General features: G+C 42.1%; 1 protein-coding gene across 1 annotated transcript; it reads left to right on the forward strand.

Annotated features, from left to right (window-relative positions):
* Positions 1-1823: 1823 nt before the first annotated feature.
* On the forward strand, positions 1824-22846 carry LOC115126848 (thrombospondin-4-B-like). The gene is made up of 22 exons (XM_029656487.2): positions 1824-2098; positions 8950-9147; positions 9603-9850; positions 10274-10373; positions 13688-13770; positions 14073-14124; positions 14382-14533; positions 14643-14780; positions 14887-14964; positions 15239-15391; positions 15739-15843; positions 16085-16192; positions 16310-16469; positions 17166-17284; positions 17428-17480; positions 17890-18083; positions 18615-18793; positions 18892-18940; positions 19038-19234; positions 19333-19505; positions 19702-19841; positions 20034-22846. Exons 1-22 carry the CDS (start codon positions 2023-2025, stop codon positions 20090-20092), a joined length of 2814 nt encoding a protein of 937 aa, XP_029512347.1. The 5' UTR covers positions 1824-2022; the 3' UTR covers positions 20093-22846.
* The last annotated feature ends 1345 nt before the right edge of the window (positions 22847-24191 follow it).

Raw genomic sequence — 24191 nt, forward strand, 5'->3', positions numbered from 1 at the left:
GTGCAGCTCAGGTTTTCTTATCCCTATACCCCTTTTTATCAAGAGGTAGCCTATACACACACACGCATGTGAGCACATACACATGCCTGCACACACACACACACACACACACACACACACACACACACACACACACACACACACACACACACACACACACACACACACACACACACACACACACACACACACACACACACACACATACTGTTATTACCCTGTGCTGTGGTGTGATGGGGATGTGCTCAAGTGAATGAAGTTGCACAACTCTACTTAGTAGCAGTGGGGAGGGTTTAGTCAACTTCTAATTAGACCAAGTCATTTATCAGAGCTCAGGCTGTTCCAGTGGCAGGAAGGGAACTCCAACCCCCAAATTACAGCCTCCACATTGGGCTTCTCTTTGTCATTAGACTCAACGGTAAAGCCAAAGGCTTAATAATCATCCACACTGTCTGTGGGATTGTATTTGTCTGCAAACATATGAGCCAATTTGGTAAGATGCGATAGATACAGTGAGACTTTACATTTTAGTCATTTATCAGATGCTCTTATCCAGACCGACTTACAAGAGTGAGTGCATACATTTTCACCCCCCCCCTTTTTCCCCCTCATGTTTCTAGAATGATCTTCTAGGGCAGTCCTGGTGAGAATAGAAATGAACTTACTTGAGTTAAGCCCCAAGGTGCTGTACAGGGCAGAAAATGTCATCCATCTTCTATACCAGTAGCTAGCTGCTCACTGAGGTAGTCTGGAATACCTAAATATTTTGAAACCACAAATGCCTTGAGATCTCCAAATGGAACAAGCCTCCATGCTCTTAAAGGGCACAAAAATGAATAAAAGAACGAAAAACAAACATTATTAAGCCTCCTGTTTGTTCATCTCTGCCAAATGTGACGAGTAGTTTGGTGCCAGACATGTTGGCGACCTCCGGCCGTGTGTTCTGGCTTGTCTAACGCTGTGTTGACCCCGGTGACTGTGCTGGGCTAATTAATTACAGTCTGGGATCTGGGCATCGATTCAATGGTCATTTCAATGAATGTATACATTGATTCTTAAATAAAACACTTTTTAATGCTTCATGAGCTCAGTAAAACCGCCTTTTCCTATCACATCCCACAATATATGGTTGTTTTACTCCATTGTCTGTAACAATGTCTTTGTAAAAGAACAATGTATAGCTTCCAAATATGCTTCTAAAACTACCATATTTATCTCCTGGATCGTTAGTCCTTGCATCAATATAGCTCATTACATTTCTCCGGCCCCATCCCTCAGCTTTATAGCGCAACCAAGTGGTGGGGCATCCATTGTCCTGAAAAACGAATTACGGATTGTGGCTTGAATTTGGTTTTCCAGATCGCTCATTTCCTGTCCAAAGCTTGGGGATGAAGGGGAAAACAGGATGCAGGGGAAATGTGTTGCATCTGAACCACTGAAAACCTGAAAGAATACCTAACAGTGTTTGGGAAGAGGGGGTGTGTGGCAAAAGAAATGCCTCTTGACTGTCAGGAGTCAGACTGTTGATCTGAAAAGTGGCATAGATCAAAAAAAGTCAAGTATTTTTTTGCCTGGCTTGCTATGAGTAAGGCATGTTCACGGGCCCAAGGAGTTCCTGAACCATGGAGGAAGCCCTTCATGCACGTGCACACAATCACACACACAAAACACACACCACCAACACATCCCACACACACCTTATCCTAACTCACACACACACACACCACATCCACCCACGGCAGCCAATACGGTGGAGGATGTCTTGGTCACTCCTTCTCTGCATGTGGCCGTCTAAGGAAAGCTTAAATCATCTCCAGCCCTGTTCCCCCCCTTAGTCAGCCTCACCGTCCTCCCCAGGCTGCCACACACACAGCAGCTGTTCCCTGCCTCACTATGACAGCCTAGCCTCACCTCTGTCTCTACAAACACACACACATACCAGGCAACAGCACAGGAGGAGCACCACTCCGATAGGGATCAGTCATTCCAGAGAAACAGGTCTGAGAACAGTGAGAGGAAAGAATGGGGCTGTGGACGATGCTGATCGTGGCTTCGCAGCTGATCTTAAACCTGTGCTCAGACGGAGCCCAGGGATCAGGTGAGTGTAGCTGAGATTTGTTTCTTTATTATTACTGAATGTGATGCCAATGTGATCTTGATGTGGCCAGTAAAGTCTATTGAAACAATGCAATTGCGCAACAAAGTACTTTGAAGTTATTGCTTTTGTATTTACATTGCAGTCATTTAGCAGACGCTCTTATCCAGTACGACTTACAGTTAGTGCTTCCATCTTAAGATAGCTAGGTGAGACAATCGCATATCACAGTCATAGCAAGTACATTTTTCCTCAATAAAGTAGCTATCAGCAAAGTAAAGCAAGACAAGGGTGAGTGTTAGTGCAAAGAAAGGCAAGAGTGATATTTCATTTTTGTCTTTGGGAAGGGGGGTGCTGTTGGATTAAAAAGGTAATTGAAGAGGCAATTACAGGATACTACAGCTAAAAGTTTTGATTTGACAATTTTATGGTAGTCAGAGACAGACAGTTTACTTTGACATACAGAGAGAATGTGATGTCATCTTCAAATGACTCTATCAGTGTAATAAAGCTCTCAGCACTCTACCCCACAGGATTCCAATAGAGGACCATGAAGCTCTGAGGTAATGATTGATCAAACAGACACTGTGATTGAGAATAGAACGTTCATTCCTTCTCCATCCAATATACACAAAGGGCTACACATGGCATTTGATACTCTGTTGTGATCAATATTCCTCTATAGCATTTGTGGTGAGAAGATTGAAAATACATCGGTCAGAAGGGTGCTGTGTACTGATGACTGAGGTGTGACTGTGTGTGTGTGTGTGTGTGTGTGGGGGGGGGTCTGCAGTCTGGCTCTGATTTAAACAAAGTCCCAACTTAATCACACACATGGGAGTAATCACTAATGGTCTGTATGCAATACTGGAGTCTGAGCATGCATGCACGCGCACACACACACACACACACACACACACACACACACACACACACACACACACACACACACATAAAGGGTTTTGAGATGCCATATACACTGAGGTACAACTGTTGACAACTTTGAGAGATATTCTTTTAAAAGACTTTTACAGCACAGTTGTCTCAGTTGATATGTAGTGAAACTTTTAGTCATTGGTCACTTATACAAATAGCAATTATTGGTAATGACTGCATGGGATTTCACTTAATAATATCCTCTTAGATGTCAAGTCCCCTGTTTTGGGGACCTGTGTAGTTCTGTTACCCATTCCGACCAACATTTTTGCTTATATATTGATATGTGGCCAACATAGACCTACATGGCTTGCAATGCGTGATAGCCCTGATTCTCACTGACACAGAAGTATGTCTCTTCTGCCTGTGTGAAGCAGGATGGGAAATCTGACACCAATTGAAGCTGGGATGTCCCTCCTACCATTTAATTCGCTCTTGCGACTGTCCATCAACTCCTGGCTGAACCCTACGTCACAGTCACTAACATATGCCTAGAATTCTTACATCGTAATAAAACAGGAGATAATTTTTTGTTGTTGCTGTAGCACATTCAGTGATTGATTTATAGCCAGTAATGTAAACTAACTAACTCATAGATTTGAAACAAAACCCACTTTCTGTTTGTCATAGATGGACAATATTAATATGAGATGAAAGGCGAGTTCCTAACAAGTTCAGGAAGCTACAGCTATGTGAGATGTTCACAGCGATGGGGGCAGATGTTTTGATCAGTAGAGACATTTAGAAAATATGCACATTATCTCGAAGACTAAATATACAAATATGTACACTACATGACCAAAAATATGAGGACAAATGCTTGTCGGACATCTCATTCCAAAATCATGGGCATTAATATGGAGTTTGTACCCCCTTTGCTGCTATAACAACCTCCACTATTCTAGGAAGGCTTTCCACTAGTCGTTGGAACATTGCTGCGGGACTTGCCTCCATTCAGCCACAAGAGCATTAGTGAGGTCGAGCACTGATGTTGGTCGATTAAGCCTGACTCGCAATCGGCGTTCCAATTAATCCCAAAGGTGTTCAATGGGGTTGAGGTCAGGGCTCTGTGCAGGCCAGTCAAGTTCTTCCACAACGATATCAACAAACCATTTCTGTATGGACCTTGTTTTGTGCTAGGCCTTCCCCAAACTGTTGCCACAAAGTTGGAAGCACATAATCATCTAGAATGTCATTGTATGCTGTAGTGTTAAGATTTCCCTTCACTGGAACTAAGAGGCCTAGCCCGAACCATGAAAAACAGTCCCAGACATTATTCCTCCCCCACCAAACTTTACAGTTCGCACTATGCATTTGGGGAGGTAGCGTTCTACTGGCATCTGCCAAACCCAGATTAGTCCGTCGGAATACAAGATGGTGAAGCGTGATTCAACACTCCAGAGAACGCGTTTCCACTGCTCCAGAGTCGATGGCATGGCATTGCGCATGGTGATCTTAGGCTTGTGTGCGGCTGCTCGGCCATGGAAACCCATTTCATGAAGCTCCTAACGAAGTTATTGTGCTGATGTTGGTTCCAGAGCCAATTTGAAACTCGGTAGTGAGTGTTGCAACTGAGGACAGATGATTTTTCTGCACTACTTACATCAGCATTCGGCGGTCACGTTCTGTGAGCTTGTGTGACCTACCACTTAGAGGCTGAGACGTTGCTCCTAGACGTGTGACAAACTATGTGGTAGTGATACTTTATGTGTGGGCTGTCGTGGTTTATTTTATGGTTAAGATGTGGATTTAGGTGGATTTGAAGGACATGGTTTTGTGTAGCTTGATGGATCTTGAGAGGACAAGTGGTAGCTGTGTGGATGAAAGCTGATCCTTTCTCATGGAGATCCTGACCCACACATGGCCCTGAGTCTAAAACACAGATGGGAGCAAGTGTGTGTGCATAGTGCGTCTAAACAGACGGATGAGAATAGAATAAGAGTGGGTTTGTTCAAATTGTTTTGTTGGTGCACCCCCAGTCCCAGTTTGCAGGCCAAGTCACGTTGAGGCCAAGTCACGATGTTTGCCTAACCTCCCTCCACAGGCGAGGGGGACAATAGCGAAGCTGAAGCCTTTCACAAACCACGTCTGTTTGTGCTTATAAAGGTGGAATTGAGCGCAGGAAACGGCATGAAAAGGAAGCCTGTTATCGTGGCTCGAGTTACGTTTAACCACACGCCTTTAAAAGCCAGGCAGTTGGAACCGGAGTAAAGACTGGGGGCAAGAGAAAAGAACAAAGATGTCTGAAGCTGAATACACACACACAATATCTTGTCTGAGGATCACACTCTGCAATCTTGGCTGAGAATAGGGGAAGGGGGGGGGGGGGGGTATGAGGGCAATTGTCTGGAAACATTTGGGAGCAATTTGTTGCCCTCACGATAGTGTGCCTTAAAGACAGCTGCTAGGGCACTTGTGTATTCATGTAGGTTCTCAGACTGGTAAGGGAGGGATTCAAGGCACATGCTCCTGAGGCCTGCTGTTTCCCGGAGTGACTTTATTCAACTAGAATTGTAACCGTGGGCTTACCTCTTCACTGGCTTCTACATTCCACTCCCTGTGCATTGAGTACAGTGCAGTTTATCCATATTTATCTAACTTATCCTGGGCTTGATCTTCCAGCCAATTCTAGTCTATGTAAAGTATCCCTTCTGTACATCAAAACCACTAGCTCAAGAATAACCAAAATACCATACATTCTGATAAAAGTACAAATGTTTTACCCAAAACTCATCAACCAACCTACTCTCTCTTGACCACCAGTATCTTCTCAGCCAGGGGCGGACTGGCCATTTCGCATTTCAGGCAAATGTCAAATCGTCAGGTAAATTTTTTACTTGGATTTTTGTGCAAAATGATTATCATCAGGCAAAAAAATGGGGTCCAGATGGGGAAAAAAATGGGCAGGTGTGGAGGCCTCAAGTAAAAAATGTGTCCGGTGTGTTGAAAATGCCAGGGTTGATTCCTGGTCCCAGTCTGCCCTTGTTCTCAGCAATCATCAGCATCATTTTCTGCCACATCTGACTCATCAACTAGCCTACAGATGTAGGATCTGAATTTGAGCCAGTTTGCTACAGCAGGAAAATGAAGCCCCTGGGTCCTGGCCCGTAGGGGTTCCAAGAGGCAAAATAAACAAAGGAAATATATCCAGTATACAGTATATTTTATATGCAGTATATATTGTATTTGTAAGTCGCTCTGGATAAGAGCGTCTGCTAAATGACTTAAATGTAAATGTAATATGTATTATACAGTTGAAGTCGGAAGTTTACATAAACCTTAGCCAAATACATTTAAACTCAGTTTTTCACAATTCCTGACATTTAATCCTAGTTAAAATTCCCTGTTTTAGGTCAGTTAGGATCACCACTTTATTTTAAGAATGTGAAATGTCAGAATAAGAGTAGAGAGAATGATTTATTTCAGCTTTTATTTCTTTCACCACATTCCCAGTGGGTCAGAATTTCACATACAATCAATTAGTATTTGGTAGCATTACCTTTAAATTGTTTAACTTGGGTCAAATGTCTTGGGTTGCCTTCCAAAACCTTCCCATTGATTTGGGTGAATTTTGGCCCATTCCTCTTGAAAGAGCTGGTGTAACTGAGTCAGATTTGTAGGCCTCCTTGCTCGCACATGCTTTTTCAGTTCTGCCCACACATTTTCTATAGGATTGTGGTCAGGGCTTTGTGATGGCCACTCCAATACCTTGACTTTGTTTTCCTTAAGCCATTTTGGCACAACTTTGGAAGTATGCTTGGGGTCAATGTCCATTTGGAAGACCCATTTGCGACCAAGTTTTAACTTCCTGACTGATGTCTTGAGATGTTCCTTCAATATATCCTTATAATTGTCCTGCCTCATGATGCCATCTATTTTGCGAAGTGCACCAGTGCCTTCTGCAGCAATGCACCCCGACAACATGATGCTGCCACCCCCGTGCTTCACGGTTGGGATGGTGTTCTCTGGCTTGCAAGCCTCCCCCTTTTTCCTCCAAACATAACGATGGTCATTATGGCCAAACAGTTCTATTTTTGTTTCATCAGACCAGAGGACATTTCTCCAAAAAGTACGATCTTTGTCCCCATGTGCAGTTGCAAACCGTAGTCTGGCTTTTTTATGATGATTTTGGAGCAGTGGCTTCTTCCTTGCTGAGCGGCCTTTCAGGTTATGTCGATATAGGACTCGTTTTACTGTGGGTATAGATACTTTTCTACCTGTTTCCTCTAGCATCTTCACATGGTCCTTTGCTGTTGTTTTGGGATTGATTTGCACGTTTTGCATCACAGTACGTTTATCTCCAGGAGACAGAACGCATCTCCTTCCTGAGCGGTGTGACGGCTGCCTGGTCCCATGGTGTTTATACTTGCATACTATTATTTGGAAATTGCTCCAAGGATGAACAAGACTTGTGGAGGTCTACCATTTTTTTCTGAGCTCTTGGCTCATTTCTTTTGATTTTCCATGATGTCAAGCAAAGGTCCACCTCCAATTGACTAAAATGATGTCAATTAGCCTACCAGAAGCTTCTAAAGCCATGACATAATTTTCTGGAATTTTCCAAGGTGTTTAAAAACACAGTCAACTTAGTGTATGTAAACTTCAGACCCACTGGAATTGTGATGAATTATAAGTGAAATAATCTGTCTGTAAATAATTGTTGGAAGAATTACTTGTGTCATGCACAAAGTAGATGTCCTAACTGACTTGCCCAATCTATAGTTTGTTAACAAGACATTTGTGGAGTGGTTAAAAAAAGAGTTTTAATGACTCCAATCTAAGTGTATGTAAACTTCTGACTTCAACTGTATATTTAATTTTTTACTGCAACCGACAACCACAGGAGGACTCTGATGTAATTTGCAAATAAATTCATAAAAAATCCTACAATGTGATTTTCTGGATTTTTTTCTCATTTTGTCTGTCATAGTTGAAGTGTACCTATGATGAAAATTACAGGCTTCTCTCATCTTCTTAAGTGGGAGAACTTGCTCAATTGGTGGCTGACTAAATGCTTTTTTGCCCCACTGTATATGGCAGGGAGAAAGTACATTTCCTGCAATTCTACACATTTTGACATGGGGCGTAGAGAAAATGTTGCAATTTTAAAGCAAGTTACCTACAATTCTACACATTTTGTCATGATGCTAAGTTAATGATATCTGAGTGGGATTCAGGCCTCCTGGAGGTCAGGGCCCCTGGGCACTTGCCCTGTGTACCCATTCGGTATTTGGCCATGTTTGACTAATTTACCAATCTAAAAATTGTTAACTGACATGGATAATTGAGTGACTGTCAGTGACTGACATAACCATAGGAGGTTGAGACCCCTACTGAGTTCCCAAAGAAATATATTATCATGATATGTTAATCTGGCCCTGTATGTGGATTATAATGACATTATAAGGACATTTTTTTTGTAGGGGTTGATAAATGATTCGTTAGGGCAAATAAAGTATGACATTTTCAAGTGGAAATTACATATTTTAGTTGCATTTTTAAACATTGAATACACTTTAAATTTGCATTTCCTGGTGTGCATCAAATTACTATCCTACATCTGTACTCTCTCTTGGCCACCAGTTTCTTCACAGCACATCAAAACCTCTAGCTCAGAAATCATCAGCATTCAGGAAAAAGTGAAGAAATGGATTCTGCTGCTGAGAAGGCAATTTAACATTTCCCACCAGCTACCCAAACTCACTGTGATGTTCCAGCCTAGTCTAGTCTATAAAGTATTGACGTGGACATTCCCCACGGTACATCCAAAACACCTTGCTCAATAACCATCCCATCCATCTATTTAGGTTTGTTTATTCTCGCTCTACTGAGCCACAGACAGTTTGAATAATTTGAATAATGAATATTCATCATTTCCTACCATGTGTGTAACTTTACTTTATTTTTTACCTCCGCAGTCTATGATCTCCTAAACTCCCCGGACTGTCTGCCAGACCTGCTGCAGGGCGGCCTGGTGGAGCAGGGGGTGAATGAGGCGTTCATCCTCACCACCTTTAAACTGCAGCCCAAGACTGGCACCACCGTGTTTGGTCTGTACAACCCCCGGGACAACAGCAAGTACTTTGAGTTCACCGTGCTGGGGAAACTCAACAGAGGTAATGGTTAGGAAGGAGAGGCTAGGGATTTAATGCCCAACTGAGGGGGTTTATCTACTTGTACACTGAAGATATAGAAGATAATGTTTTATTATACAACAGCTATTGTTGTATTTTACACATTATTAATTCAAAGATATCGAATTTGGCCATCAGTGCAGCCTCAAAGAATTAGGTGCACAATGGCTCAGAGGACAAGGGATGCATGATATACTGCACTTTTCTGTAAAATGTGGTATTGAAAAGTTCTCTCTCTCTTTCCATTTCATTTGTGTTTAAAAATCATTACTTTCGCCTTTCTTTTTCTGCATTATTCATGTATTCAATTCATTGACGCATTTGCTGTGATTCACTCTCCATCTCATGCAATTTTACACTCTATGGCCTTCTTCTTGTCCCTTTCCCTCTCTAACCTCACCCCCTCTCCCCTCACTCCCTCACTCCCTCACTCCCAGCTGTGCTGCGTTACCTGAGGAGGGATCGGAGGATGAGCTCTGTGACCTTCAACAACATCCAACTGGCGGACGGTCAGCGCCACCGCCTCCTCTTCCACCTGAAGGGGATGCAGCAGGGCCCAGGGGCGGTGGAGCTGCACCTGGACTGCAGACTGGTGGAGACGGTCAGGGATCTCCCCTCCGTGTTTCAGGGCCTGCCTGCAGGCTACGGCGTGGTGGAGCTGAAAAGCATGCAGGGAAAAGCAGAGGTGATGTTATGAAATTTGTCTCAAATGGCAACCTATTGTACTCATCTCAATTAACATTATATAGTGCCCTACGTTGGACCATTGTCAGGTTGGATGTTATTCAAATTAAGCATGTCATATGCAATGCAATCATTATTGTGCCCCACCAATGAAATTGTGAGGGGGACTATAGTTCTGTCTCTGTCTGTTCACACACACTATCTCAGACTCCACTGACCCATTTTGACGAACATTTTGCCATAGAGATCCAGCATTTAGATATGCTGATTGGCAGCATTTGTCAAGCAATTTAGAGTTGGCTAAAGCAGGAACAAATCTGGCAACCAGAAAATAAACCTGGCAACCACCTTGTCCTCATCAAGCCCATCCATCAGCATGGACTCCAACTAATGGATGCCTGTTGTTGGACTTCTTCACAAACAGGAGGAGCTGGAGGAATTGAAACTGGTGGTGGGAGACACGTTCGAGAACGTAGCCTCTCTACAAAACTGCCACCAACAAGGAGACTCGGTGCAGACTCTGGGTAAGAGTTTTTGACAAATAAACAAACCAGCTCATTTTCCTGTGTTTTCCCTAAACTGTTAATTTAGTCTCTACTGTCTAGTTTAGACAGTAGAGGAAAGGCCTTTTCTTGTACGTCACCCAACCACAGCTAAATGGTGATAGAATGCTCATATGTACACTACCGGTCAAACATTTTCGAAACATCTACTCATTCAAGGGTATTTCTTTATTTTTACTATTTTCTACATTGAAGAATACAAGTGAAGACATCAAAACTATGAAATAACACATTTGGAATCATGTAGTAACCAAAAAAGTGTTAAACAAATCAAAATATATTTTCTATTAGAGATTCTTCAAAGTAGCCACTCTTTGCCTTGATGACAGCTTTGCACAATCTTGGCATTCTCTCAACCAGCTTCATGAGGAATGCTTTTCCAACAGTCTTGAAGGAGTTCCCACATATGCTGAGCACTTGCTGGCTACTTTTCCTTCACTCTGTGGTCCAACTCATCCCAAACCATCTCAATTGGGTTGAGGTTGGGTTATTGTGGAGGCCAGATCATCTGATGCAGCACTCCATAAATCTCCTTGGTCAAATAGCCCTTACACAGCCTGGAGCTGTGTTTTGAGTCATGATAGTTCCACTAAGCGCAAACCAGAATGGATGGCGTATTGCTGCAGAATGTTGTGGTAGCCATGCTGGTTAAGTGTGCATGGAATTCTAAATAAATTACTGACAGTGTAACCAGCAATGCACCCCTACACCTTCACACCTCCTCCTCCATGCATCACGGTGGGAACCACTCATACGGAAATCCTCCATTCACCTACTCTGCGTCTCACAAAGACACAGCGTTTGGAACCAAAAATCTCAAATTTGGATTCATCAGACCAAAGGACAGATTTCTAACGGTCTAATATCCATTGCTCATGTTTCTTGGCCCAAGCAAGTCTCTTCTTATTATTGGTGTCCTTTAGTGGTGGTTTCTTTGCAGCATTTCAACCACGAAGGCCTGATTCACAAAGTCCTCTGAACAGTTGATGTTGAGATGTGTCTGTTACTTGAACTCTGTTAAGCATTTATTTGGGATGCAATCTGAGGTGCAGTTAACTCTAATGAACTTATCTTCTGCAGCAGAGGTAACTCTGGGTCTTCCTTTCCTGTGGCGGTCCTCATGAGAGACAGTTTCATAATAGCGCTTGATGGTTTTTGCAACTGTACTTGAAAATGTAAAAGTTCTTGACCTTCAATCCCGCTAACGGGATCGTTATAACAACAGCCAGTTAAAGTGCAGGCCGCCAAATTCAAAACAACAGAAATCTCATAATTAAAATTCCTATAATTAAAATACATAGAAGTATTTTACACCATTTTAAAGATAAACTTGTTGTTAATCCCATCACAGTGTCCGATTTCAAAAAGGCTTTACGACGAAAGCACACCAAACGATTATGTTAGGTCTGCACCTAGTCATAGAAAAACAGCCATTTTTCCAGCCAAAGACAGGAGTCACAAAAAGCAGAAATAGAGATAAAATGAATCACTAACCTTTGATGATCTTCGTCAGATGACACTCATAGCACGTCATGTTACACAATAGATGTATGTTTTGTTCGATAAAGTTCATATACAAAAATCGAGTTTACATTGGTGCATTATGGAATAGTAGTTCCAAAACATCCAGTGATTTTGCAGAGAGCCACATCAATTTACAGAAATACTCATAATAAACATTGATAAAAGATACAACTATTGTGCATGGATTTATAAATATACTTCTCCTTAATGCAGCCGCTGTGTCAGATTTCAAAATAACTTTACCGAAAAAGCACACCATGCAATAATCTGAGTACAGCCCTCAGACAATAAATCAAGCCATACAGATATCCGCCATGTTGTGGAGTCAACAGAAGTCAGAAATAACATTATAAATATTCACTTACCTTCGATGATCTTCATCAGAATGCGCTCCCAGGAATCCCAGTTCCACAATAAATGTTTGATTTGTTCGATAAAGTCCATCATTTATGTCCAAATACAGCCTTTTTGTTTGCGCGTTTAGCTCAGTAATCCAAATTCATGACGTGCAGGCCAGACGAAAAGTCAAAAAGTTCCGTAGAAACATGTCAAACGAAGTATAGAATCAATCTTTAGGATATTTATAACATACATCTTCAATAATGTTCCAACCGGAGAATTCCTTTGTCTTCAGAAATGCAATGGAACGAGAGCTAACTCTCACGTGAACGAGCATGACCAGCTCATGCCACTCTGCCATTCCCCCCTCCTTCACAGTAGAAGCATCAAACAAGGTTCTATAGACTGTTCACATCTAGTGGAAGCCTTAGGAAGTGCAATTTGACCCCATAGACACTGTATATGCGATAGGCAAAGAGTTGAAAAACTACAAACCTCAGATATACCACTTCCTGGTTGGATTTTTTCTCAGGTTTTTGCCTGCCATATGAGTTCTGTTATACTCACAGACATCATTCAAACAGTTTTAGAAACTGTTTTCTATCCAAATCTACTAATAATATGCACATATTAGCAACTGGGCATGAGTAGCAGGCAGTTTACTCTGGGCACCTTATTCATTATTATACTCAATACTATATATTATTATACTCAATACTGCCCCCAGCCATAAGAAGTTAAAGTAATGTTGGACTGTCATTTCTCTTTTCTTACCATAATATGGACTTGGTCTTTTACCAAATAGGGCTATCTTCTGTATACCAACTGATTGGCTCAAACGCATTAAGAAGGAAAGAAATTCCACAAAATAACTTTTAACAACCAGACCTGTTAATTGAAATTAATTCCAGGCGACTACCTCGTGAAGCTGGTTGAGAGAATGCCAAGAGGTCATCAAAGCAAAGGGTGGCTACTTTGAAGAATCTCAAATATAAAATATATTTTGATTTGTTTAACACATTTTTGGTTACTACATGATTCTATGTGTGTTATTTCATAGTTTTGCTGTCTTCACTATTATTCTACAATGTAGAAAATCGTCCAAATAAAGAAAAACCCTTGAATGAGTAGGTGTCCAAACTTTTGACTGGCACTACATACATAGATATACTGTCTAATTCACCCTGTTACTGTACGTTGAGGGTAGCTCAAACAAGAACCCCAACTCAAGTGTTTTGGTATGACCCATGTTCTTCCCCCATTCTCCCTTTCTAGGGAGTTTTTCCTAGCCATCGCGCTTCTACACCTGCTTTGCTTGCTGTTTGGGGTTTTAGGCTGGGTTTCTGTACAGCACTTTGAGATATCAGCTGATGTACGAAGGGCTATATAAATACATTTGATTTGATTTGCAGGGGTCAACACAAAGCAACTCTCCAATCAAATGCTTGAGCTCACCCAGGTGATAAATGAGCTGAAAGATGTCCTTATTCAGCAGGTAACTATAATGGTCAAGCTCCTCTTGGAACTCTTAAACTGCACCTCCTGACCCACTGAGTCCATTTACAAACATGCTACCTGGGGCGGCAGGTAGCCTAGTGGTTAGAGTGTTGGACTAGTAACTGAAAGGTTGCAAGATTGAATCCCCGAGCTGACAAGGTACAAGGTCTGTCGTTCTACCCCTGAACAAGGCAGTTAACCCACTGTTCCTAGGCCGTCATTGAAAATAAGAATTTGTTCTTAACTGGCTTGCCTAGTTAAATCAAGATATAATACAAATGTTTCTGCTGCTTTCTAAAGGTCAAGGAGACATCTTTTCTCAGAAACACCATCTCTGAATGCCAGGCTTGTGGTGAGAACATCCAATACCACCATTATATTACAAATGATTTATTCTGTATTATGTGTTCTGCATTCATGTCATATGTTGTTTATGGATTGGGCTAAGATTTTTTTCCTGACCATGAGACCTAACAAGAAAAATCCCTAGACCCCAGTTTTACTTGAAGCATGTTCGCTTATGACACATTCATAACTAATACATGAGAAGCCACTGGTATTGTGAAAATTAGTGTCATAAAAATATATTTCCTCTGGGTGTCTTTGAAGGACTGGGTGGAAGCGAGGTCATTGAGCCAAAGTGTGCCCCTGGTGTTTGTTTCCGTGACGACATGTGTATTGAGACGGAGGAGGGTGTTGAGTGTGGACCCTGTCCTGATGGATACACAGGGGATGGCTTCAGCTGTGATGATGTGGATGAGGTAGGGTGTGTGTGTCTGTGTTAACTGTGTGTATTTATGTGGTTGTAATCATTCTAAAATACTAACCAAGCATCTTCTACTGTCTCTCTCTCTCTCTCTCTCTCTATAGTGTCAGTTTAACCCTTGCTTCGCCGGGGTAAAGTGTGTGAACACAGCTCCAGGGTTTCGCTGTGACGCATGTCCTCTGGGCTACACTGGTCTGGCTGTGGAAGGGGTGGGAGTGGTCTACGCCCAGACAAACAAACAGGTCAGTCTACATCACCAAATGGACATTGTTACTAGGATAACTAATCTTGTAACATCTTTTCAAGCTATATATTATTATATCGTTTTTTTAACTCTATATCTCTTAGGTCTGTGACGACATTGATGAGTGCAAAGGACCCAACAACGGAGGGTGCACTGCTGACTCTCTCTGTCACAACTCTGCGGTAAGGACTGAGTGTCTGTCTGATAGCCCGGTGGTCGCCACATCTTTTTGCTTCGGCCAACTCCTGACCTTCGCTATCACACAACAGAAACTACTTGAAGCACAAGCAGATCTGGGAACCGGGCTAGTATCTGGAATCCAAATAGAATATGGCTCCATTTTAAACAATAAACAATGTGTGTTAAAAGGATTCCAAGCTAAATATCTGACCCAAGTACAAGTACTACATGTATGATATGTTGTTCATTGCCTGTTACCCTGTATTATCCCTGTAGGGTTCATATGTCTGTGGGGGCTGTAAAACAGGCTACATAGGGGGCCAGGTGAAGGGCTGTAAGCCAGAGAGGAGCTGTGGTAACAGTCGGACCAACCCCTGTGATATCAACGCCCAGTGTATCCAAGAAAGAGACGGCTCCATCACCTGTCAGGTGGGGTCCTATAGATCACAAACTAGCCTCCATTGACAGAACTCGCTCTCACTCACACACACACACACGCATGCACTCACACACACATAGAGACGCAGAATAACACACACACACATACACACTCGTCACTCTATAAAACTAGGCCAACCTTTTACTGACTGCCTTACGCACGCGCACACGCGCACACACACACACACACACACACACACACACACACACACACACACACACACACACACACACACACACACACACACACACACACACACACACACACACACACACACACACACACACACACACACACACACACTGCCTCAAGTGTTTTCTCTTATTTTCCCTGTCAGTGTGGGATTGGCTGGGCTGGTAATGGCTACCTATGTGGGAAGGACACAGACATTGATGGATACCCTGATGAGAAACTCAAGTGCAAGGATATGGTCTGTAAAAAGGTAACCATGACAACTGAACAAATACAACTATCCTGGAATAAACAGCACATGTGATCTCTCTTTCCGTGCCTCCCCATCTCTCTCTCTCTCTTTCGCTCTTCCTGTATCACCATCTCTCCCTCTCCCCCTTTCTCACTCCCTCATTCCCCCTCTCTCCCCTTTCCCCTCCCCCCCATCTTATTTTGATGTTGTGTCTGTTAAAGGGTTAACAGTGTGTCGAAATCAATCTGTTGGTTGTCAGGATAACTGCATGCGTGTTCCCAACTCTGGCCAAGAAGATGCTGACGAGGACGGACAAGGGGACGCTTGTGACGATGACGCTGATGGAGACGGTATTCTGAATGAACAGGTAGACACACACACACACACACACACACACACACACACACACACACACACACACACACACACAGTACAGCTCCCTCCCTCAAACTCTCTGCTCCCCCTATGCCCCTCTCCCATGCAGGATAACTGCTGGCTGAAGCCTAACGTGGACCAGAGGAATAGTGACAAGGACAACCACGGTGATGCCTGTGACAACTGTCGTACGGTGGAGAACCCCGATCAGAGGGACACTGACGGTGACAGGAAAGGAGACGCCTGCGATGATGACATGGATGGAGACGGTGCGTACAGCGACACATCCCTACCACCTAACTAGCGTCACAGTAGTCTGATACAACAGCCGTTTGACTAGAAAACACCAAAACACCAACCCTACCCTGATCCCATTACTAAACACACACAAACACACAGTATGCCTTTGTCTTCCTCACGCTTTGATACAGTACATGACTGTCTGGGTTTCTTTTTACAGACTCTGTCTACAGACCACTTGACCTTTATGCAATGATCACAGTACTGTTGCTTCCCTGAGATAAACGAGAAATGACACACCTAGGGCCTTCTGCACAAACACTTTACTCAGATGACAAATGCAACAGTGCCTGCCTGTGGCACAACTAGTGAACTATTAGAAACAGAATATCAACGTAAAGAGCATCAACCCCGTGCAGTTTGCTTTGAAATAATAATGCATTGATTCAACATCAGTGAGTAAGCCTTCAAATCACATAAATCACGCTTTATGATTTTTCTCATGGGCCATACTTTTACACTTTTTTTTTGACACTTTCACAGATGTTCTTCAAATATCTAGAACAGCTATCCCTGGTGTGCGTACATCACAAAGCAGTAATCCTGAAAGAGACTACTTTACTTAAGCACTGTCATGCATTTCCCTAACACGTCTGCAGAGTGGTGGGATACTATTGGTCAGATGACTTTACAATCTCAAACTCTGTATTTTAATTGGTCTCCAGGCTTGAAGAACTTCCTGGACAACTGCCAGATGGTGGTGAACCGGGACCAGTTGGACCGGGATGGAGACGGAGTGGGAGATGCCTGTGACAGCTGCCCCGATATTCCTAATCCTAACCAGGTCAGACTGCCTCCACAGGCCTCCATTGAAGGTTCTGAGAACCTGTTCAGTTTACAGATATATACTGGAATATGGAGCGACTGAGATGTCGTCTCCTGTGAGAGGTCAAAAAGTGTTTTAACAAATCTGTGCTCTGATTTCAGTCCGACATCGATGATGACCTGGTTGGGGATTCTTGTGACACAAACCAAGACAGGTAAAAGAAAACATATTTTAAAGTATCTGACGTTAGAAAAAGTATTCTCTTAAAATATCCACTTCGTGATTTTATTTATTTAGTCAATGCATGATTCCAGCAGTCAATTCATCCCTTTATTTTTATGAATATTCAACCACAGTATATATACTGAACAAAAATACCGTGTTGTGTGACAAAACTGCACATTTTAGAGTGGCCTTTTATTGTCCCCAGCACAAGGTGTACCTGTGCAATGATCATGTTGTTTAATCAGCTTCTTGATATGCCACACCTGTCAGGTGTATTGATTATCTTGGCAAAGGAGAAATGCTCACTAACAGGGATGCCCAAAAATTGTTTACAAAATTTGTGAGAAGACCTATCTTTTCTGTCCCTTCTCCTTTTGTGTTACCTGCCTGGTCTGTAGTGATGGTGACGGTCACCAGGACACCAAGGACAACTGTCCCAACGTGATCAACAGCTCCCAGCTGGACACAGACAAAGACGGCCTGGGGGATGAGTGTGACGATGACGATGACAACGACAGCATCCCTGACTTCCTGCCACCAGGACCCGACAACTGCAGACTGGTGCCCAACCCTGACCAGCTGGATGAGAACAGTCAGTAGTAATCTTTCTTTCACACTTTTTAATTTACATTACTGCTGTGAACAAATTGCCCAGCAATGGGAAATAATACTTTTCTAAATCCGAATCTGAATTCTTGAGTTATCACCTAAAAGCTATAGCCTAGTGTTTCAGTCTGTTTGGGCTTCAACCAACTCTTTTCTGTGTAAGTTTGTGTTCTGCCAAACGTGCTGTAAATGGTGTGACAAACAACAGGAGACTTGACTATACACACAGTGTGAGTATACACATTCTTTAACTGAAGGTAAAACTTGAGGAAGTGAAGCGCCTATGGACTGACAAGGTTTTCCATCACATTCAGCTTTGACACCTGCAAAAGAACTGTAGCTTCACTGATCTAATACTGTCCTTCAAACAACGTACTCTCAGTCACCATTGATCTTCAACCAATCAACCAATCAACCAACCAACAAACCTTAAACTCTCTGCTTTACTAGTGTATTGCCTATGCTTAGAACCTTATTGGCCATCATTTCTAAGCTTTTGTGTATTCTCTCCTCCCAGATGACGGTGTTGGGGATGTGTGTGAGTCAGACTTTGACCAGGACAAGGTGATTGACAGAATAGACAACTGTCCAGAGAACGCTGAGGTCACTCTGACAGACTTCAGAGCCTATCAGACGGTGGTGCTGGACCCCGAGGGTGACGCCCAGATTGACCCCAACTGGGTTGTCCTCAATCAGGTGTGATGGCCATTTACAGGACTACCGGAAATAATAAGATAAATATGTTCAAATGCTTTGAATTTGACAACAGGACTGACATTTTATCCCTCAAACAGGGAATGGAGATTGTGCAGACCATGAACAGTGACCCTGGACTGGCAGTGGGTCAGAAAGACTTCCAAATCATTACCAAGTATCATATATATCGTATTGTATCAACTCGTATTCTATTTCGTCGTAACCTCTTCGTTTTGTTCCCTAGGTTACACTGCGTTCAGTGGGGTGGACTTTGAGGGGACGTTCCATGTAAACACGGTGACGGACGATGACTACGCAGGCTTCATCTTTGGCTACCAGGACTCCTCCTCCTTCTACGTGGTCATGTGGAAACAGACTGAGCAGACCTACTGGCAGGCCACACCCTTCAGAGCAGTGGCCGAGCCTGGCATCCAGCTCAAGGTGTGTGTGTGTGTGTATGTGCCTTGAATCGTACAATGAAATCTGTCTTTTTATTTTTGTATTTACTACCTCTTACCTTTTCCCTCGCTATCTCCCAGGCTGTGAAGTCTAAGTCAGGGCCAGGTGAGCACCTGAGGAACTCCCTTTGGCACACAGGGGACACCAACGACCAGGTGCGTCTGCTGTGGAAGGACCCCAGGAACGTGGGCTGGAAGGACAAGGTTTCCTACCGCTGGTACCTGCAGCACCGGCCCCAGGTTGGATACATCAGGTGAGACAGCTGATATGATGCACACAGGATGGCTTTGGAGAGTGGTGAGTGAGTGAGTGAGTGAGTGAGTGAGTGAGTGAGTGAGTGAGTGAGTAAGTGAGTGAGCGAGTGAGTGAGTGAGAGAATCAGATGTGATCTCTCCATCTAATACTCTAGTTTTCTAACAAGAATGACCGTCTGTTGGGTTTTTGGACAGGGCCCGTTTCTATGAAGGTACAGAACTGGTGGCTGACTCTGGTGTGACCATTGACACCACCATGAGAGGAGGGCGACTGGGCGTTTTCTGTTTCTCTCAGGAAAACATCATCTGGTCCAACCTAAAGTACCGCTGCAATGGTATGTAAAGAAGCTAGTTGAAACTGGCCATTTGAGATGCTCTTTATTCTTTACTGAGATTATTTGTACATTTATGACAATATTCAAGCTATTTGTTTTTAACTCAAATTTGTCACATTGGCATCCTTGATTTAACTGACCCTCAGTAGAAATTGACCCTGACCCTTAACCTCTGACCTCTGACCTCTAAAGACACCATCCCTGAGGACTTCCAGTTCAGCACGCAGCACGGCGTCAACGACAGTCTCTAATCGTACAGAGTCTGAAAGAAAGACAGTTTCTCCATGTGTTTGGAATGTTTGTGGTGTGTGTGTGTACACAGTGGCAATACTGTATGTACTGTATGTTTTCTGTTTATGTCTATGCCACCTCCCCTCAAAAAATGTTTAATCAACTTGTCTTCCTGAGTATTAAAATCAGTGTCCTCGGTGCTCTGAATGAGGACTACTAGAGTAAAATAAAATGATATTTATCATTACATTTCATGCATATTACAATTCAAACTCTAGATTTTCTTTATTCTTTGAGCTCATTTTGCGTTATCATCCACATACACAATCATCAGCCATTGATATAAGCTTCCTTCTCTGTCAGAGCAACATTTATTCCCAGTGTGATATACCAGCCCCACACTCTGCACAATGTATTCACACGACATGGACATGAAAGGGAACACAGGAGACGAGTCAGACCATGGTGACTTGGCCATGCCTGAGCATAGTCCATTTTCTCGTACCCTGGTCCCAGATCTGTTTGTGCTATCTTGCAATTTTGGAAAGACAACACAAACAGATCTGGGACCAGGCTAACTGTCTTGTAACTCTGACCCCTCAACCCTCACCCGAGGCCTAGTCTTAACCAAGAGTTTGGTTATCATTGCTTATCACGGCTCCTTGACGCAACTCTCTGGAGACGGATGGAAAGCGATGCTTTACATATTTAAATGATTCACAAATCAAATCTACTCCTTTGTCTGGTTTCACTCTTAGACATAGGTGTTTATATGTTTGAAATGCATGTTGATTATTTTCTCAATTGTAAGGTTATCGACAAGAGAATTCCACATACAACAACATTTTTTAAGAGACATTGCATAATTTTTGGTCTTGCCTTATTGTAAGAACAGATTCCATTTGTTTCTCAATAATTTCATCAGCCAATCTCACAGTTCATGTGGTCAAATTGTACATTTATAGAAGTGAGGAAACAAGACTATTGACCATGACTAGTGACCATGTGACACGGGCATACGTAAAGTCTGCTTATATGTATATATTTTTTTGACCTAGAGGGCGTAACCCTCAGGCTACCGAATGGGGTCATTTTGATTAAAGAGCAGTAAAATAACAATAGCAAGGCTATATACAGGGGGTACCGGTACAGAGTCAATGTGCGGGGGCACCGGTTAGTTGAGCATATAAATACTTGATCGAACTGCAATACAGAACTCAGATACACTCTGAATCTACACACAGCTGTATTGGGTGTATTCTCCAAAAAGTAGTTATCCATCTAGAACCAAAAAGGGTTCTTCGGCTGTCTTCACAGGAGAACCCTTTGAATAACCCCTTTTGGTTCCAGGTAGAACCCTTTTGGATTCCATGTCGAGCCCTTTCCACAGAGGGTTCTACATCGTACCCAAAATAGTTTTTTACCAGGAACCAGAAAAGGGTTCTACCTGGAACCAAATAGGGTTCTCCTATGGGGACAGCTGTAGAACCATTTTGCAATGTTTCTTGTTTTCTAAGAGTGTAGGGCAGAATCTAAAAGACAATCTATTTGAATCCAGGTTTTTCTGGAGACATAATATTAAATGATACATATCATCAGAGGGTGGAGGGGAGCTATTGGAGTGATCTTGACCTGATAGACACCTGTGGAGATTGAGCACCTTATGTACTTGCCTATGGTTAAAACTAGGCATGACCATGTACAAAATCTAAATTACCCTAGATATATGCTTTGTTTCTGTAAAAACAGCTCATAAAAGTATGTCAGTTGTATGAATACTTTGTAGAACTGTAATACAACTGTAATACAGTAACAGCTACCCTGCTGTGCTGTATCGTGTGTATTCTCCAATGAAATAGTTATTATACTGAAAATTGTATATGAATACCAGAATTCCTATAATATCCTCCAATACATTATATGTGCAATTTGTTATGATACTGTATTTTGGGTGCTATACCATTGGTTTGAAGTGATTTAGAGGATAAGGGCATGATTTTTGAAGCAGCTCCAATTGTTTCACTAGCAGCAGTGATAACGCTGTCTCTGGGATAAGGAAATAAAGGAAATTAATCCATATTTTGGTCAATGTCTCTCAGGATCACTTGGCATTCATCTTTACCCCATAAATATGAAAAAATGTGTATAGTGCTTTCGGAAAATATTCAAACCCTGTCACTTTTCCACGTTAAACAACCTTACTTTAAAATGGATTAAAAAAGATATATTATTATCAATTTTCACACAATACCCCATAATGATGGAGCAAAAACAGATTTTTAGACATTTTGCAAATGTATTAAAATTAAAAAACTGAAATATCATATTTACATTCAGACCCTTTACTATGAGACTCGAAATTGAGCTCAGGCGCATCTTGTATCCATTGATCACCCTTGAGATGTTTTTTCAAAATACCTTTTTCACTTTGTCACTATGTGATATTGTGTGTAGATTGATGAGGGAAAAAATGTATTTAAGTCATTTTAGAATAAGGCGGTAACGTAACAAAATGTGGAAAAAATTAGTTTTCCGAATGCACTGTATTCACATCAGAATTCTGAAAATGAAATGATACTTTAATCAAATTATGGTAATGTAGTTTTTTAGTACTAATGTGGATTGTACTTTGGAAATAAGCTGCAGTATGTTTGCTAAAATAACTGTTTTGGAGAAAAAAAATTGTTTCAGATAACTGTAACTACAAGTATAATGATGTTTTGATAAATAAATAAGGCAATTTTTTTTGATAAAATTGCTGTTTTTCCCCCATAGTTTCTGGTAATTGATGTATGTAAAATATGTTTGGAGCTTGAGGGTTAATCAGTAAAAACATAATACTATTATGATTTTCGTGGGAAGTCATGCCAATGAGTCAGTCAAGGTTTTTGGTAAATAAATTACAGTACCTGAGAAGAAAGAAGAAACCTGCACACTGCTCTTGCTAGTATCACTGCTTTTATATTAAGCTTTAGGTATCGGCCTCAAGGCCTTCGTCAGAGCTTTTGAGAGTGTTCACAATTTGCACCCCTATGTAGACATTTCTCATTTTATTCAACTGTTAATATGCACCTGCAACAAAGATAGCTCAGATGTGCGAGTGCCTTAAGATTTTTTCAAAGTTCAGGACGGAAGGCAGGGTCAGAGACAGGCAGTGGTCAGGCGGGCGGGTCAAAAACCAGGAGGACGACAAAAAGAGCCACTAGGGAACAACAGGAGCTGAGACAAAATGCTCGTAGGCTTGAACAAACAAGATGAACTGGCAACAGACAGACAGAAAACACAGGTATAAATTAGAGGTTGACCGATTAACCGGAATGGCCAATTAATTATGGCCGAATTAAATTATTTTGGGACACCGATATGGCCGATTTTTTAAAATGTAAAAAAATGTATTACACCTTTCTTTAAACTTTATTTAACTGGGCATGTCAGTTAAGAACACATTCTTATTTTCAATGACGGCCTAGAAACGATGGGTTAACTGCCTCGTTCAGGGGCAGAATTACAGATTTTTACCTTGTCAGCTCGGGGATTCAATCTTGCAACCTTACAGTTAACTAGTCCAACGCTCTAACCATCTGATTACATTGCACTCCACGAGGAGCCTGCCTGTTACGCGAATGCAGTAAGCCAAGGTAAGTTGCTAGCTAGCATTAAACTTATCTTATGAAAAACAATCAATCAATCAATCATAATCACTAGTTAACTACACATACTAGTTATCTAGCGTGTCCTGCGTTGCATATAATCGATGCTGTGCGTATTCGCGAAAAAGGACTGTCCTTGCTCCAATGTGTACCTAACCATAAACATCAATGCCTTTCTTAAAATCAATACACACAATTATATATTTTTAAACCTGCATATTTAGCTAAAAGAAATCCAGGTTAGCAGGCAATATTAACCAGGTGAAATTGTGTCACTTCTCTTGCATTCAGTGCACGCAGAGTCAGTGTATAAGCAACAGTTTGGGCTGCCTAATTTGCCAGAATTTTTTATGACATAACATTGAAGGTTGTGCAACATAACAGGAATATTTAGACTTATGGATGCCATGTCAGGACCCGGTTACAAACCCGGAACTCCGGAGTGAGAAACAGTCACTTAACCAACTGA

Source organism: Oncorhynchus nerka, linkage group LG4 (assembly GCF_034236695.1).
Source record: "Oncorhynchus nerka isolate Pitt River linkage group LG4, Oner_Uvic_2.0, whole genome shotgun sequence".
Taxonomy (NCBI): domain Eukaryota; kingdom Metazoa; phylum Chordata; class Actinopteri; order Salmoniformes; family Salmonidae; genus Oncorhynchus; species Oncorhynchus nerka.

Bases quoted from the DNA above. Each gene is read 5' to 3' on its own strand.
- LOC115126848 (XM_029656487.2), top strand. From the start codon at position 2,023: ATGGGGCTGTGGACGATGCTGATCGTGGCTTCGCAGCTGATCTTAAAC. The intron at 2,099-8,949 runs GTGAGTGTAGCT...TTACCTCCGCAG, and splicing joins AGACGGAGCCCAGGGATCAG to TCTATGATCTCCTAAACTCC. The intron at 14,125-14,381 runs GTGAGAACATCC...GTGTCTTTGAAG, and splicing joins CTCTGAATGCCAGGCTTGTG to GACTGGGTGGAAGCGAGGTC.